This window comes from Rhinatrema bivittatum, chromosome 1 (genome assembly GCF_901001135.1).
Source record: "Rhinatrema bivittatum chromosome 1, aRhiBiv1.1, whole genome shotgun sequence".
Lineage (NCBI taxonomy): Eukaryota > Metazoa > Chordata > Amphibia > Gymnophiona > Rhinatrematidae > Rhinatrema > Rhinatrema bivittatum.
The window spans coordinates 93,896,601-93,912,720 of NC_042615.1; the positions used below are offsets into that span (position 1 = coordinate 93,896,601).

At 42.8% G+C, this 16,120-nt stretch overlaps 1 protein-coding gene across 2 annotated transcripts in view; it reads left to right on the forward strand.

The window, feature by feature from the left end:
- The window catches only part of GALNT7 (polypeptide N-acetylgalactosaminyltransferase 7), a 313,223-nt gene that overhangs the window by 112,740 nt on the left and 184,363 nt on the right, over nt 1–16,120 (forward strand). For both annotated transcript variants that reach the window (XM_029575498.1, XM_029575411.1), the window contains exon 3: nt 15,521–15,687. In XM_029575498.1, coding sequence (XP_029431358.1) covers nt 15,521–15,687 — 167 coding nt within the window. The remainder of the gene's footprint in view (nt 1–15,520; nt 15,688–16,120) is intronic.

Consider the following 16,120-nt stretch of genomic DNA (forward strand, 5'->3'; position numbering starts at 1 on the left):
AAAAACAAACTTCCTTCAAGAGAGAAGCATGGCTTCAGAAAAGGCCATGAGACAGAATCTGTTTTATTGGATATCACAAATAGTATTCATCTAAATGCAGACTAAGAAGGTAAGTCTATTCTAGTCTTAATTGCTCTCTCTCCACAGCCTTTGACATAGTCAACCACGGTCTTTTCGTTCAATGCTTAGGGAACATTGGCATTGAGGGTACTTCCCTAAAATGGTTTGAATCCTTTCTGTTCAAAATAACTCAATCTGTCATGTGCGCCAACATACAGTTCACACCCAGATACCTCATATGTGGAGCTCCTCAAGACTCTGTTCTTTTCCCGATTCTCATCAATATCTACATCCATCCTATTTGCAAACTGATTCAGTCATTCAACATCAATTGTCACCTTTTTGCAGGATGACATCCAACTTTGCATGAAAATTGGTTGTGGTCAAGATCCCCTCTTTGCCAATTTTAACAGCTGTCTTGTGGCTATAGCCCAGTGGCTCAGCATTCAGAAAGTCAAACTTCAACCCCCCCCCCTCCCCCCCCAAATACAAACTCCTCTGGCTAAGCCATTGGGGTCATTCCCTGTGATTTCTTCCTTCCCTAGCAGAAACCCCATGCCAACCTAACGATTCTATACGCAGATTAGGGCTTCAGCTCAACCTTAATCCCATGGTGGAATCGCACATCTGCAAGGAAGTTATCTTTCTTATTGTACCTTTGCCAGATCCAACAATTATGCAACCTTGATTCATGCACTAATCACCAGTCAACTTGATTATTGCAACTCTCTACTGAACGAAATCTCCCTGAATAGCCTAAAACACCTGCATCTTGCACAAAACCCTGTGGCCAGAATCCTGGGAAGGGACAAGGTACTGGATCACATAAGGTCCATTCTCTGCAGGCTACACTGGCTGCCAATTGAATCTAAGATTAAATTCAAAACCCTATGCTTCACCTTCAAATGTGTAAATAATCAGGCCCTCTAGTATCTCTCCTGCCTTCTTGCTACCTACACTGCCATCAGAAAGCTCAGATCTTCACAGAAGAGCCTTCTTCCCTCCCCAGCTCTGACAACTGCAAAACTGAACTGCACAAGACTAAGAGCCTCATTCTGCTCTAAGCAATTGCTCTTAACTGGGCCAGGCCTTGCTGCTGACACAACAGACCCATCCCTGTGGGGCTCAGTGACCTTCTCCTTACATTTCACCATGCTAGCAAAGATACTGTCAGACACCAGGTCTTACTGCGGTGCCCCAGCACTGTGGCTTCTGTGTTCTGCCATCTTGCTCTGCCCCCTCCCCTCCAGGCATCTCTTTTTAATTGCCTTAGCCCTTTACAATGGCGGTCTATGGCAAAGTGACAACACAAAGCATAACAATAATTGAGAGAATAATATGGAATAATTGAAAAGATTTAACAAATCTTTCTCATTGGGTAAAGATATAATGTTACAAAAGATTGAAGTTGGTAAGGGATCTAACTGCTTTATGCTTTTTTTCCAGCAGATTCAGTACTGTCTTGGTTATGCTAAGCTCCGAGTTTCCCTGCCTCTTTTTATTTATTTTTTTATGAGTTACTTTATTAGCTGGCCAAGAAATGAGATCAGATCTCTGGAAATAACTTAGAATATAAAGAGTATTGTATAGAGTGGTATTATGTCTTACAGAGATCTGTCTGTCTAGATAGCTAGGAAACAACTTCCAACCTTAAAGTATGACTTCTACCAAAGGTCAAGAGTGATTGACCTTCATTGGATATTTAGATTTTAGGTCAACTTGGGACAATCATTAAAATTATAGAGTAAAACCAGTCAGCAAACTGGTTCCAGGACACTGAATTTTTGCTGTTACATTTAATTGTTTGGAAGAAGTTAATGGCTGTGATAAATACTGTACACTTGTGAGACTTCTCTAATCTCCCTTGTTCCAAAGCCTCTGCTGCTCTCTCTCATTCATAGCCCTTTCTTCTCCCCTGCCAACCTTTCTTTTTAAGCCTATGCGTACAAGAAAGAGGAGTTCCTGTGAGATTTAGTTAGATAAAACTGTGAAGTGTTTTAACTGATGTCGTGATTTTTAATGGGCCTTTCTAAAATCATTGAGGAAAAATCAAACTGATCAAAGAGAACAAATGAGAATTTAAACAGATGCCTTGTTGAATCAAAGGTGTCTCTTAAATACTTTAATCATGGTGAGTAAAGGATTCTGCTTTAGCTATGTAATAAACTGTGAAAATGAAATGATAAATTAGAGAGGGATTTCAAAACTTTCTTTGAAAAGCGGCCTGACTAGAAGCATGCAAGGGTCATTGGAGCAATGTCTGTAGAGCTTTCTAGAATTTGAACCTAAGCATACATAAGAACTTTTGTGATAATGGACTGGATGTCATTCCTTTATTTTAATTTTGTCCATCTTCAAAGGAATATTTGGCTAAACCTCTACCGATTTTGGTTTTGGTGTGGGTGGGGAAATGTCGTACTAAGAATAACTTTCTCACAGAATTTATTTTATCTTTTGTTATTTTTTAGGTCCTTAAGTATTTCAGCCATTTGCCAGGATTTTATTTTTTTAATTTTGCCATTGTGTCAATCACTCTGCAGAAATCTTGGCAGGCTCTCTAATTCACCAAACCATATTTAGCTTGGCTCATGGTTTGATCCTGTTTTATTTTTTCCTCTCCATAAAGTCACCTCTGCTAAATAAACCTTTATTCTGTAGACTTCGCCCAGGGATTTCTTTGAAATAGGCCAAGGCTTCAAGAGTTTGGTTGTTTACAGTTTTGATGGAGCCTGACTGTTTCCTCCTCCTCCTTTGGGCTTCTAGCTCAGTTGGAACTAGGGCTGGGATCTGGCACCATAAACCTTCATGTGCAACTAGCTGGCAATTTTTTCCTTATTTTATATCCCCTACCTGCATACTGGGAGCCATTCATCGGGGTTCCTTCTGGAATCCTGCAATCATAGGCCCTAAATGTAGAGATTAGGTGTTGCCATTGCATTCATTGTTGAGATTTTCTCTCTTCTTCCCCACCCTAACCCCCTCAGAGGCTGTGATGCTGCTTGCCTCCACAACATCTTTGGCTAGCCCAGGAAGCAGAAAACCTCACCCAGGAATCAAACCCAGGTCATCCTCACTGCAGCCACTGGCCCCATTTTCAGTTTTTATATGGTGCTCCTAAGAAAGAATGAACAGCTGATTTAAAAAGTACACACAATTAAATAAAAGTGAATCAAGAACAGAGTGATAAACTGAGGACTTAGCAGTATATTTTCAAAGTCAGATCTGTCTTGAGAAGATTAATGCTTTCCATTCCCGACAGTCTGGATTTCATTTGGGTCACAGCCCTGAGTCAGCCCTACTTGCAATGTTAAATGAAGTCTGAATTAGGACTCATGAGGGTGGGGATGCACTTATTGTCTTTTTGGACATGAGTGCAGCCTTCAACTCGATCAAGCACACTCTGCTGATTCAGCTACTAAAAGAATTAGATTTGCCAGTATATTTTTGAATTGGTTTACTATTTTTCTATCTGGCAGTATTTTTTGCAATGACTGCAATTCTACCCTCTCTCTCCCTACCCTCTCTGCACACAGACCCTCACAAATAGCAGAGAGGGTAGAGGTCCACCCTTTCTTGCCTCCTGACAGCAGAGGCCCTCAGTGGGCCCTGAATACTTTTTATCTAGTCTTCCAGGCTTTATGGCTTGGAGGTGCTGCTTAAGGCCATGTTCTGTGCTGCCTCACATGTAAACCTTCCTCATGCCCTGCTCTGTATCACAGCTTCATTGCCAATCTTGTTCTTGGTTCTGCTTTAGGGTTCACATTTGCCTTGCATTCTCTTTGTGTTTACTGTGTCTGCCAAACTTTGGGTCCTAGTTACATTGGTCCCATTTTTGGGCCACACATTCTGCCCTATCTTGTTATCCTATCCTTGTCTATCTTGGTTTAGTGGCATCCTCCAGTCCCATTCCTGTGGGCTCCTTACATTACCTAGTGTGTATGTATATCTGTTTCCTGCATAAGTCCTGCTGGCCACCAGCACTTGAGGGCTCAGCCCTGGGAAGATGACCAGTATAGGCAGAAGATACCAGATTTGTGTCCTGCTTCAGCCAGCCTGACCAGCATCCAACCCCATTCCTGTCCCTGGAGTCAGAATACTGGTAATATACATGACAATATTCATCCACTACAGTATACCCCAAGTCTCAGTTTTGACCCCTGCCTTATTTAATCTTGTCACTATTGGCAACTTTAATTCAAGATTTTAGGATCAATCGTTATTTAGCTGATGATATTTGACTTGTGGCCTTTGTGGACTCATTGCAAACCAGTGACTTAACTAACTTCAATCATCATTTAGATGCAATAGCTATCTGGTTTAAGTTATATAAACTTAAATTTAATTCCCAAAGTTCAGAGGCTCTCTGGATTAACAGAGCAAATCGTCCATTAACAATTCTCCTAGGGATAAACGTTGTCCTTAAGGATGTAGTCTATTTTTGAGGATCAAGTTAGATTATAGTCTTTCAGTACAGGAACAAATCTCTTCTCTTGTTTGTACTACTTTATTTTATCTTTGGAAGTTATGCCAAATAAATAAATTACATCCTTTGATAAAGAAAAAAGACCTTCAGATGTTAATTCATTCTTTTGAGTTAAACTGTCTAGACTATTATAATGTGTTGTATCAGGACCTTACTGAGACCTCAACCTCTTCAAATTCTTCAAACTTTTGCTTTTGTAGAGCAAAAAACTTTGATCATATAACTCCAATACTGGTTGAATTTCATTGGCTGGCTATTGCTTGTACAGTTGGGTGCAAAAGTTTGTAGTCACCCTAGTCAATTTGTATGTTTCAGTGAATTTCTAAGTAAACAGAAGCTGATACAATCTGTTCATGGTACTCTTGCTAGGTAGGGAGTACATTGTACAAATCAACTGTTTTTTTACCTTTCATCGCTCCAAATGACAGAAAACCTTCAGTTTGTCAACTTTGCTGTTTGTACCTCTGAGTGTGTATGTAAAACTGCCTCCCAAACCCCACCCCAAGTTAAAAGTGCCCTCTCTTACAGTGGTATCAATGGTAAAGCTACATATTGGTCTCTATAGATGCTCTTTCTCTCTCTCTTTCTCTCACTCTCTCTCTTTCTCTCACTCACAGTATGTACGATAAAAACATTTTTGGTTGGTAACGAGAATGAGATGGATTAATCAGCATACGATGTGAAAACTAGCACTGGTGCGATAAATTTATCGCAGCTTGTGGAAACTATCTGTGTGATGCAAGAGCATGGAAATTAATCTAACCATGCCCCCTTTTTTATTGCAGGTACTATTTTTGTTATATTTATAGCTTTTTGATGAATCTAGGCCTTGGTATGTACTGTATATTTTTATTTTATGTGTTATATTGTACATTACATAGTGCTTTGCTATAAGCAATCATCAAATTTTAATAAACTAAATTAAATTAAACTTCAGACAATGACTTTTGTGATGAGGTCAGAGAAAAGGTTTCTTTCTGATAACTCACTCCCATACAGTTCATTGTTGTATAAGAAAAAATAAGAAAATAAGAAATTGCCATGCTGGGTCAGACCAAGGGTCCATCAAGCCCAGCATCCTGTTTCCAACAGAGGCCAAACCAGGTAACAAGAACCTGGCAATTACCCAAACAATAAGAAGATCCCATGCCACTGATGCAATTAATAGCAGTGGCTATTCCCTAAGTAAATTTGATTAATAGCCGTTAATGGACTTCTCCTCCAAGAAATTATCCAAACTTTTTTGAACCCAGCTACACTAAGGGGTACATATACTGTGGACCTGCAGACAACTATTCCAATGACAACTACATTTTTCAGCAGGTTGTTACAGTGATCTGTGGGTTCTGTTTTTCAGAGTAGTTCAATCAGAGATTTTTCTTGGTCTTCCATATCTTGCCCTGATCTCAACAGTTCCATATAACTTTCATTTCTTAAAAATGTTTCTGACCATTGAAATTGCTAGCTGAAGTCTTTAGAGAGCTTTTTATAGCCTTCCCCTGCTTTGTAAAATTGAATTATCTTCATTTTCAAATGTGCAAACTGCTGTTTAGAAGAGCCTATGTCTATTGAAAGTAGACAGAACAACAATCAGAATCAGAGTATTTGTTAAACTGTCAACTGGTCTTCACTTGACTAATTGAAGGCCTCGTGAGTCAATCAACATTTTGAGTCTTATTAGCAACTTTTTGTTTTAAAGTAATTCATCAACTGGAAGGTTGTCCAAAAGTTTGCATGTCATATTCACCTTTATTTTACTATTCTCAATCTGGTAAAATCCATAAATAATAATTTTGCATTTAAATTTGCAGATTTTTTGTGGCATGACCATCATCTACCTTGATGGGGGCCTAGGGTCACAGTGAAGATCCAAGTCACAAAATGACCTCTGATGGAGTTAGATAGGCCCTCACAGATAATAGCTGATGGGTAGGACCTGAAGCACCGTGTTGTAGCACGAGATGGAGGCATAGTCAGGCAGCTAAGGTCGGGATAGGCAGTGTTCAGGCACAGGCAAGAGTCAATCCGAGGTCAGGGCAGGCAGCGATCAGTATGAGGTTAGGAACAAGGCCATGTCACAAGGAGAAATCAGAGCAGCAACAGCAAAAAGACTCAGGAGCAGAGAAGAAGACCTGTTGCTAAGGTACCTGGTGAGTGGAATGGGCTTCTATATATACTAGGGATGTGAATCGTTTTAGGACGATTAAAATTATCGTCCGATAATTTTAATATCGTCTTAAACCGTTATGGAACACAATACAATAGAGATTCTAACGATTTATCGTTATAAATCGTTAGAATCGTGAGCCGGCACACTAAAACCCGCTAAAAACCCACCCCCCCACCCTTTAAATTAAATCCCCCACCCTCCTGAACCCCCCCCCAAATAACTTAAACATTTCCTTGCCAAATCCTACCTCCTTCAATCCCCCACCCTCCCGAACCCCCCCCAAATGACTTAAATTACCTGGGGGTCCGGAACGGCAGCGGTCCGGAACGGGCTCCTGCTACTGAATCTTGTTGTCTTCGGCCGGCGCCATTTTCCAAAATGGCGCCGAAAAATGGCGGCGGCCATAGACCAACAGGATTCGACGGCAGGAGGTCCTTCCGGACCCCCGCTGGACTTTTGGCAAGTCTTGTGGGGGTCAGGAGGCCCCCCCCAAGCTGGCCAAAAGTTCCTGGAGGTCCAGCGGGGGTCAGGGAGCGATTTCCCGCCGCGAATCGTTTTCCGTACGGAAAATGGCGCCGGCAGGAGATCGACTGCAGGAGGTCGTTCAGCGAGGCTCCGCCCCGCTGGACCTCCAGGAACTTTTGGCCAGCTTGGGGGGGGCCTCCTGACCCCCACAAGACTTGCCAAAAGTCCAGCGGGGGTCCGGAAGGACCTCCTGCCGTCGAATCCTGTTGGTCTATGGCCGCCGCCATTTTTCGGCGCCATTTTGGAAAATGGCGCCGGCCGAAGACAACAAGATTCAGTAGCAGGAGCCCGTTCCGGACCGCTGCCGTTCTGGACCCCCAGGTAATTTAAGTCATTTGGGGGGGGTTCGGGAGGGTGGGGGATTTAATTTAAAGGGTCGGGGGTGGGTTTTAGCGGGTTTTAAACGATTTTAACGATATATCACAATATTTTACCCCCCCAAACGGCAACAATACGATTCCCTCCCCCTCCCAGCCGAAATCGATCGTTAAGACGATCGAGGACACGATTCACATCTCTAATATATACAGGAGTAGTGCTGGCATCAGCCAGCACCACAGAAAGTTGAAGACCTATAAAATCTGGAAGTAGAAATGCGCCTGAGATAGAGTGGCTTGTACAGTAGAAACCAGGAGCTCAACAGGCCACAGATTTCAATAGTGGGACCTGGATTGCGAAGCAGGAGCATTTGGTTGATGGTACATTACATTGTGTTTAACCTTTGAAAGAGGTTGAGAATGTTTTAAGAGAGGTGAGGGAATGGATGTGTGCAAATCATTTACTGAATATGATGAAGATGGAGATTCTCTATATTTCGAGGGGGTCCTGTGAAAGGTGTCCTGTTGCATTTGTATTTTGATATGATGATTCCAATTTTGTCCTCAGTTAGGAATCTTGAGGTAGTAATGGATAGGGTTTTCTCATTTAGGGAGCAGCTGCTTGCAGTTGTATGGGCTGGATTTTTTAAGCTCCATGAGTTGCAATGCTAGAAACATATTCTAGATAAGGAAGATTTTAGAGTGGTGATCCAAGCATTTGTTTTTTCAGCCTTGGATTATTGCAATGCCCTATATATAGGTTTGCCTAAGTATCAGGTAAGGGCACTGCAATTGGTGTTGAATGCTGCGGCTCTTTTGCTGATGAGGACTCCTTTGAAGGGACCTCATTACTTTAGAACTGAGATCCCTGTATTGGGTCCCTGTCAGTCAAAGAATTAAATTTAAGATTTTACTCTGACTCACTGGGCAATTCATGGGAGGGGCAGGATTATTTAAAGACACAAGTGTCTTGGCATTTTCCGATGCAATCATTGCATTCTAAGGGGGCTTCCTTAAATTAGGACAAGGAGGAAAGCTGACAGTTGCTCTGCAGTGATGGTTCAGAGGGTGATATCGTTGAAGGATACTAATAAACAGAAGGGTTAGGGCATCGCAACAGACAGGTTCCAAAAAAAGTAAAAGTAGTCCATGTGCCTATAAGTAAATAATTACCTGAGATAAAAGAATACAAATTATCCCTGTCGACTAAAAAGTAGGTTGTTAATACAAACAAAAATCACATTTTGAAATGTCTGTATGCCAATGCCAGAAGTCTAAGAAGGAAGATGGGAGAGTGTATAGCAGTAAATGAAGAAGTAGACATAATTGGCATCTCAGAGATCTAAGGGAAGGAGGATAACCAATGGGACAGTGCTATACCAGGATACAAATTATATCGCAATAATAGGGAGGTTCAACTTGGTGGGGGTGGGTGCCCTAAGTCCGAGATGGAATAAAATCCAACAGGATAAAGATCCTGCAAGAGACTAAATGCACAGTAGAAAATGTATGGGTAGAATTTATGGGTAGAATTAAATGGGAGATTTCAATTACCCCAATATTGACTGCCTAAATGTAACATCAGGACATGCTAGAGGTAAATGTCCTGAATTGAATAAATGACTACTTCATGGAGCAATTGGTTCAGGAACCAACAAGAGAGGGAGCTATTTTACATCCCATTCCTAGTGGAATTCAGGATTTGGTGAAAGAGTTAAAGGTGGTGGGGCCACTTGGCAATAGTGATCATAACATAATCAAATTTGAATTAATGACTGTAAGAGGGACAATAAGTAAATCTACAGGGAGACTGCTAAAATGAGGAAAATAGAAAAAAAGGTGCAGCTACAAAGATTGGGGTAGATTTTAAAAAAGAGCGCGATCGCGTACTTTTGTTCGCGCAGCAGGCGCAAACAAAAGTACGCTGGATTTTATAAGATACGCGCATAGCCGCGCGTATCTTATAAAATCCTGGATCGGCGGGTGCGCAAGGCTGCCGATTTTGGGCAGCCTGCACGCGCTGAGCCGCGCAGCCTGCCTCCGTTCCCTCCGAGGCCGCTCCGAAATTGGAGCGGCCTCAGAGGGAACTTTCTTTCGCCCTCCCCTCGCCTTCCCCTCCCTTCCCCTACCTAACCCAACCCCGCGGCCCTAACTAAACCTCCCCTTACCTTTGTCCCTCGATTTACGCCTGCTAGAAGCAGACGTAAATCTACGTGTGCCAGCGGACTGCTGGCGCGCCGTCATCCGACCCGGGGGCTGGTCCAGAGGCCTCGACCACGCCCCCGGGCCGGCGCCACGCCCCCGGTCCCGCCCCCGAAACACCGCGTCATTCGGCCCCCCCCCCCCCCGACACGCCCCCTTTAAAAAACCCTGGGACTTACGCGTGTCCTGGGGCTCTGCGCGCGCAAATCCGGGCGGATTTACGCGAGCAGGGCATTTAAAATCCGCCCGATTGAGTATACAACAGGTGTGGACACTTTTTAAGACTACCATCTTAAAAGCACAGTCCAGATGTATTCCACGCATTAAGAAAGGTAGAAGGAAGGCCAAATGATTGCTGACATGGTTAAAAGGCAAGATGAAAGAAGCTATTTTAGCCGAAAGAACTTTGTTCAAAAATTGGATCCATCTGAAGAAAATAGGAAAAGCATAAGCATTGGCAAATTAAATATAAAACATTAAGACAGGCTAAGAGAGAATTTGAAAAGAAGTTGGCCGTAGAAGCAAAAACTCATAAAACATTTTTAAATATATCCGAAGCAGGATGCTTGCAAGGGAGTCAATTGGACCTTTAGATGATCGAAGGGTTATGTTATGTTCTGTTATGTTAGAACTGGATAGTGGGCTCTTGGGTCATGGTGAGAGCTGACTCCACCCAAAGGGAGGAGCCCTGTGGGGACTCACCACAACAGGCGGGGGTCTCAGCAGTGATGGACACGAAAGGCAACAGTTTTTATTATACAGCAAGGTAACCCGAGGAGAGGTTATATTAGACAGTCCAGAGTAGAAGGTTCTCAAACTGGATTCTCCGGTAGTGGCCCGCAGAGTGGGGTAACCTGGTGAATACCTCCTCTGGGCGGTTCTTGTGCTGGATGTCTCTGGTAGTGGCCCGCAGCGCGGGTTAGGCCGGAGGCTGGTGATGGAACTAGGCACAAGGCAGCATGGATCCAGTAGTGGTCCGCAGAGCAGGATAACCCGAGAATCCACACCGTGAAGAGAGGAGGAGAGGAGAGCAGATCTAGTACTCACTCTGAAGTATAGCAGCAAGCTACTGTCGTAGTCTCAGTGAAGACCCGAGGCACGGGAGCACTGGAGGGTTCGCTTGTAGTAGCAGCAAGTGTATTCAGAAGCTGGAGAAAAAGACTTGCAGAGAAGGCTCTCCGAGGAGTGGATAGCCCTGAGTGCAGAGAGGCCCCCGAGGAGCGGGTACCTGAGTCACTCAGTTTGGAACACAGGAACAGTGAGGTGAACGTCTCAGAGGTGGAATTGAGCAAGACGGAAATCCTTGCTAACTCGTAGGTAGGAAGGTTCGCTGGGTTTAAGTATACGTAGGCGGGTGACGTCATGCGGTGGGGATGCCCCCGAGGTTCCCACCATGACGTGGATAAGAGCGCGGTAGGCGCATGCACGCATGCCCTAAGTTATACCTGAACCAAGATGGCGACCGGGATTGCTCACGCAGTCCCGGGAATGCCATGGAGGTTGGCATGCAGAAGCAGAGGTGGCCATCTTTCCCAGAGTCGGGGCTGCAGGGCAAAAAGAGGTGAGCAAAGGTCGCAGCCATCTGCGACCTGGTGCAACAGGTTAAAAGAGCACTTAGATAAGATAAGGTCATCGCGGAAAGACTGAATGAATTCTTTGCTTCCATGTTTACTAATAAGGATGCTGGGGAGATTCCCATTCTGGAGACGATTTTCAAGGATAATGATTCAGATGAACTGAACCAAATCACAGTGAACCTGGAAAATGTAGTATGCCAGATTGATAAACTGAGGAATAGCAAATCACCCAGACCAGAAGGTATACACCCCAAGCTTTTGAAAGAACTGAAAAATGAAATCTCAAACATATTACTATTAATTTGGAAACTATCATTAAAATCATCCACTGTGCTTGAAGTCTGAAGGGTACCCAATGTAATCCCAATATTTAAAAAAGGGCTCCAAGGGTGATCCGGGAAACTATAGACTGGTGAACATGACTTCAATGCCGGGAAAAATTGTAGAAACTATTCTAAAGAACAAAATCCAGAACGTACAGATAGACATAGTTTTATCCAAGGGAAGTCTTGCCTCACAAATCTACATTTTTTGAAGGAGTTAATAAATGTGGATAAAAGTGAGGCAGCAGTAGATGTAGTGTATTTGGATTTTTAGAAGGTATTTGACAGAGTCGCTCATGAGAAGCTTCTAAAAAAATTAAAAAGTCATTGGATAGGAGGCAATGGCCTTTTGTGAAATGTAAACTGGTTAAAAGACAGGAAACAGAGAGTGGGGTTAAATGGTCAGTTTTCTCAGTGGAATGCCTCAGGGATCTGTAATTGGACTAATGCTGTTTAATATATTTATAAATGATCTGGAAAGGGGTTCGACGGGTGAGGTAATCAGATACACAGATTACACAAAATTATTCATAGTAGTTAAATCACAAGCAGATTGTGATATATTTCAGGAGGACTTTGCAAGAGTAGACGATTGAGCACCCAAATTATAGGTGAAATTTAATGTGGACAAGGTATAGGGGAAAAAACCCATGCTGTAGTACGCAGTTAAGTTTCGTATTAGGAGTTACTAACCAGGAAAAGAGGTAGGCGTCCTAGTGGACAATACATTGAAATCATTGCCTTAGTGTGCTATGGCGATCAAAAAAGCAAACAGAATGTTGGAAATTATTAGGAAGGGAATGTTGAATAAAACGGAGAATGTCATAATGTCTCTGTATCGCTCCATGGTGAGATTGCACTTTGAGTAGTGTGTACAGTTCTGGTCGCTGCATCTCAAAAAAGACATAGTTGCACTGGAGAAGGTACAGAGAAGGGTAACAAAATAATAAAGCAGATGGAACGGTTTCCTGTGAGGAAAGGCAAAAGAGGTTAGGGCTGTTCGGGTTGGAGAAGAATCAGCTGAGGGGGGATATGATGGAGGTCTGTCAAGTCAGGAGAGGCCTAGAATGGGTAAATGTGAATCAGTTATTTGCTCTTTCAGATAATAGAAAGACTAGGGGGCACGCCATGAAATTAGCAAGCAGCACATTTAAAACTAATCGGAGAAAATTATTTTTCATTCAACGCACAATTAAGCTATGGAATTTGTTGCCAGGGGATGTGGTTAAGGCAGTTAGTGTAGCTGGGTTTAAAAAAGGTTTGGATACGTTCCTGAAGAAGTTCATAAACTGGTATTAATCAAGATGGCTTAGGGAATCACCACTGCTTATTACCTGCATCAGTAGCATGGGATCTAGTTAATGTTTGGATACTTGCCAGGAATTTGCATCCTGGATTAGCCACTGTTGGAAACAGTGATGGACCCTCGGTTTGATCCAGTATGTAAACTTTTTATGTTCTTATGATTTGGGCGCAGGATAGTTTTGTGTGTAAGGTTTCATTTTATTGAAAATGAAAAGAAACAAAAGAGACATTTTTTTTTTAAAAAGCCTGAAGGTTCCTCTGACAAAAATGTTTGTTGCTTTGCTTCATAATTGCATTGTTGTTGTCTCCCCCTTTTAAGACAAATCATTAATTAGTCAGTATGAATTGTGTGTCCATTGAGGCTACTTGTTATCAAAGAATGAGAAATATTTGTTTCTACTTGGTTGACAGCACATCAGTGGAGTCTTCCCTTTGTTATTCTTCATCACTTTCTCTCTTTGCTAATCATTATTTTGAGTGACAGTCAGTCCTCAATCACACATGCTTAGTAGCTTTTCCTATAAAACTCTACAACCTTTCTAATGCACGTTATGCAAGTCACATGACCCATCCATGTGACTCAATTGATTTGCTGGATTAGGAGAATGCACATTACAGGTAGGAAACCTTATTGTAAAATGTTATTTTTACTAATACAAGTGCACATTTTGCATGAATAAAAGCTTTCCCTCCCAGTCCTGTAGCCTGGACAGAACTAGTTGTGCTGGTGAGCAGGAGGTGCCAGTTGGAGAGATGATATGGGAAATCTTGTACAAGGGATCTTGTCTAATTTGCTTGATTAGTCAAGCAGACTCAAAGGAGCTGAGGTTAGTTTTATATCACACAAATTTATGCGTGTAGTTTTGCATTCATGGGGGAACTACATGAAACGCAGCAGTTCTGACACTGTAATGCAGGAGAAGCCCTTTGATGATATTGCCAGCTCGGAAGGCCACTGTCCTAACATCTTTTAAACGACTGCAGGAGGTCGTTCAGCGAGGCGCCGGAACCCTCGCTGAACGACCTCCTGCAGTCGATCTCCTGCCGGCGCCATTTTCCGTACGGAAAATGGCGCCGGCCATACGCGTATGGCCGGCGCCATTTGCCGTACGAAAACGATTCGCGGCGGGAAATCGCTCCCTGACCCCCGCTGGACCTCCAGGAACTTTTGGCCAGCTTGTGGGGGGCCTCCTGACCCCTACAAGACTTGCCAAAAGTCCAGCGGGGGTCCGGAAGGACCTCCTGCCGTCCAATCGTGTTCGCCTATGGCCGCCGCCATTTTTCGGCGCCATTTTGGAAAATGGCGCCGGCTGAACACAACAAGATGCAGAAGCAGGAGCCCGTTCCGGACCGCTGCCGTTCCGGACCCGCAGGTTATTTAACTCATTGGGGGGGGGTTCGGGAGGGTGGGAGATTTAATTTAAAGGGTCGGGGGTGGGTTTTAGGGGGTTTTAGTGTGCCGGCTCACGATTCTAACGATTTATAACGATAAATCGTTAGAATCTCTATTGTATTGTGTTCCATAACGGTTTAAGACGATATTAAAATTATCGGACGATAATTTTAATCGTCCTAAAACGATTCACATCCCTAATATGTATTAACCTGATGCTTTTGTACTGTTGTACTCCTCCTAGTGGCTTTTTGCATTAAGTGACTTCTAAACGAATGTATTGTTCTGTTCCTGGAGACTATGCTGAAGAGCTTTCCAGTGCTTGCTTTTTGCTGCGGTAATCCTAACACACAAAGCAGAGAGCAAGGGAGAAAGCTCTCACGTTAAAGGGGAAAGGAGATCCGCAGCAAAGGGATCTCAGGTTTCACAGCTTTGTACTTTGTAAGCAGCATTGATAGCCCCTGAAAACATATTTTTTAAATCCAAAGACTAAGCATTGTTTTCTTTTCTGCTAAAAGAATTGAGTAGAGTAGTTTTATTAAAGCAGCAGCAGTGCAATTTACATTCTTCAAAATATCATCCTGCCTATTTCTTAGCTCTCTTGCTTTCTCTTGTGGTTTATTTCTTCTTAGCCGCCTTTGTTTTTGTCCACATTTTATATTGTATACCTGTTAAGGCTATACCCATCATACTTCTCACTCATTATTTTGTGTCCTTCATGCTTTACATGTACCGGTATCTGTGTGATACTTACCTAGGGATAGGAGGTTGTTCACAGCAGCATCTGGTTTTCTTAGATTTCTGATGGTGATAGGGTTTAAATAGGTGGAACTTTCAAAAACACTAAACAATGGGAAGGGAATGAAAATTGGAACGAAAAAAAGGCAGATCTTAGTGTTTTTTTGTTTTAATGTCTAACTGAGAAACTTGAATGTTTATTTGGTAGTGTTGTAGAGCTGAGAAAAAAAAACCAAAACTTTGAAATGCCCTTGTAAAGTGTTGGCCTGTAGCATTGCATGGCTTGCTATTGAAGCAGCCAAGTTTGTTTTAGGTCCACTAAACAGTTCAGCATGTGACAGGAGGAGAGAAATTTGTGTTTTCAGTTCCGACGCTGCAAGGCTGCCATTTGCGATTATCCAAGTATAACCCAAGTAATGTTTCACAGGTGCAAGAACTGGTTCTACGATGAAAATCTGCTGACATCTAGCGTGGTCATAGTGTTCCACAACGAAGGCTGGTCTACACTCATGAGGACTGTTCACAGTGTAATAAAGCGAACGCCCAGGAAATACTTGGCTGAAATTGTGATGATCGATGACTTCAGCAACAAAGGTAATCTTTTTGCTGTTGATTGGCAACCCATTGCACATCACAGAACAGGCTTCCTTTTCTCAAACAGCAGGAGAAAGCTGATACTTTGTTCTTCCTGTTCTGTGGATTATGCACTAACTTTACACAGCAGGTGGCTCTAAGTGGTTTTACAGGCAACAGCTATCCTGCGTTTCCATAAAATGTAATAACTGTTGAACAGTAGAGTTACAGATTTATACACTGCTATGGATGTCACATGTTTTGTGACGGCAAGCAAAATGATGGATGGCTAGTGTTCAGACATATGTGTTGAGCTGGAAGTGCTCATTTCAGTGGAAAGAGCCCAACACATACTTTACAAAGAGAGAGACTGCTATGACTTGAAGCAGGTATTCATCTTAGAACCAGCTTATTTTTAGAGCCTTCTGAAATTCTACCTTGGTGTGGGGTTAGA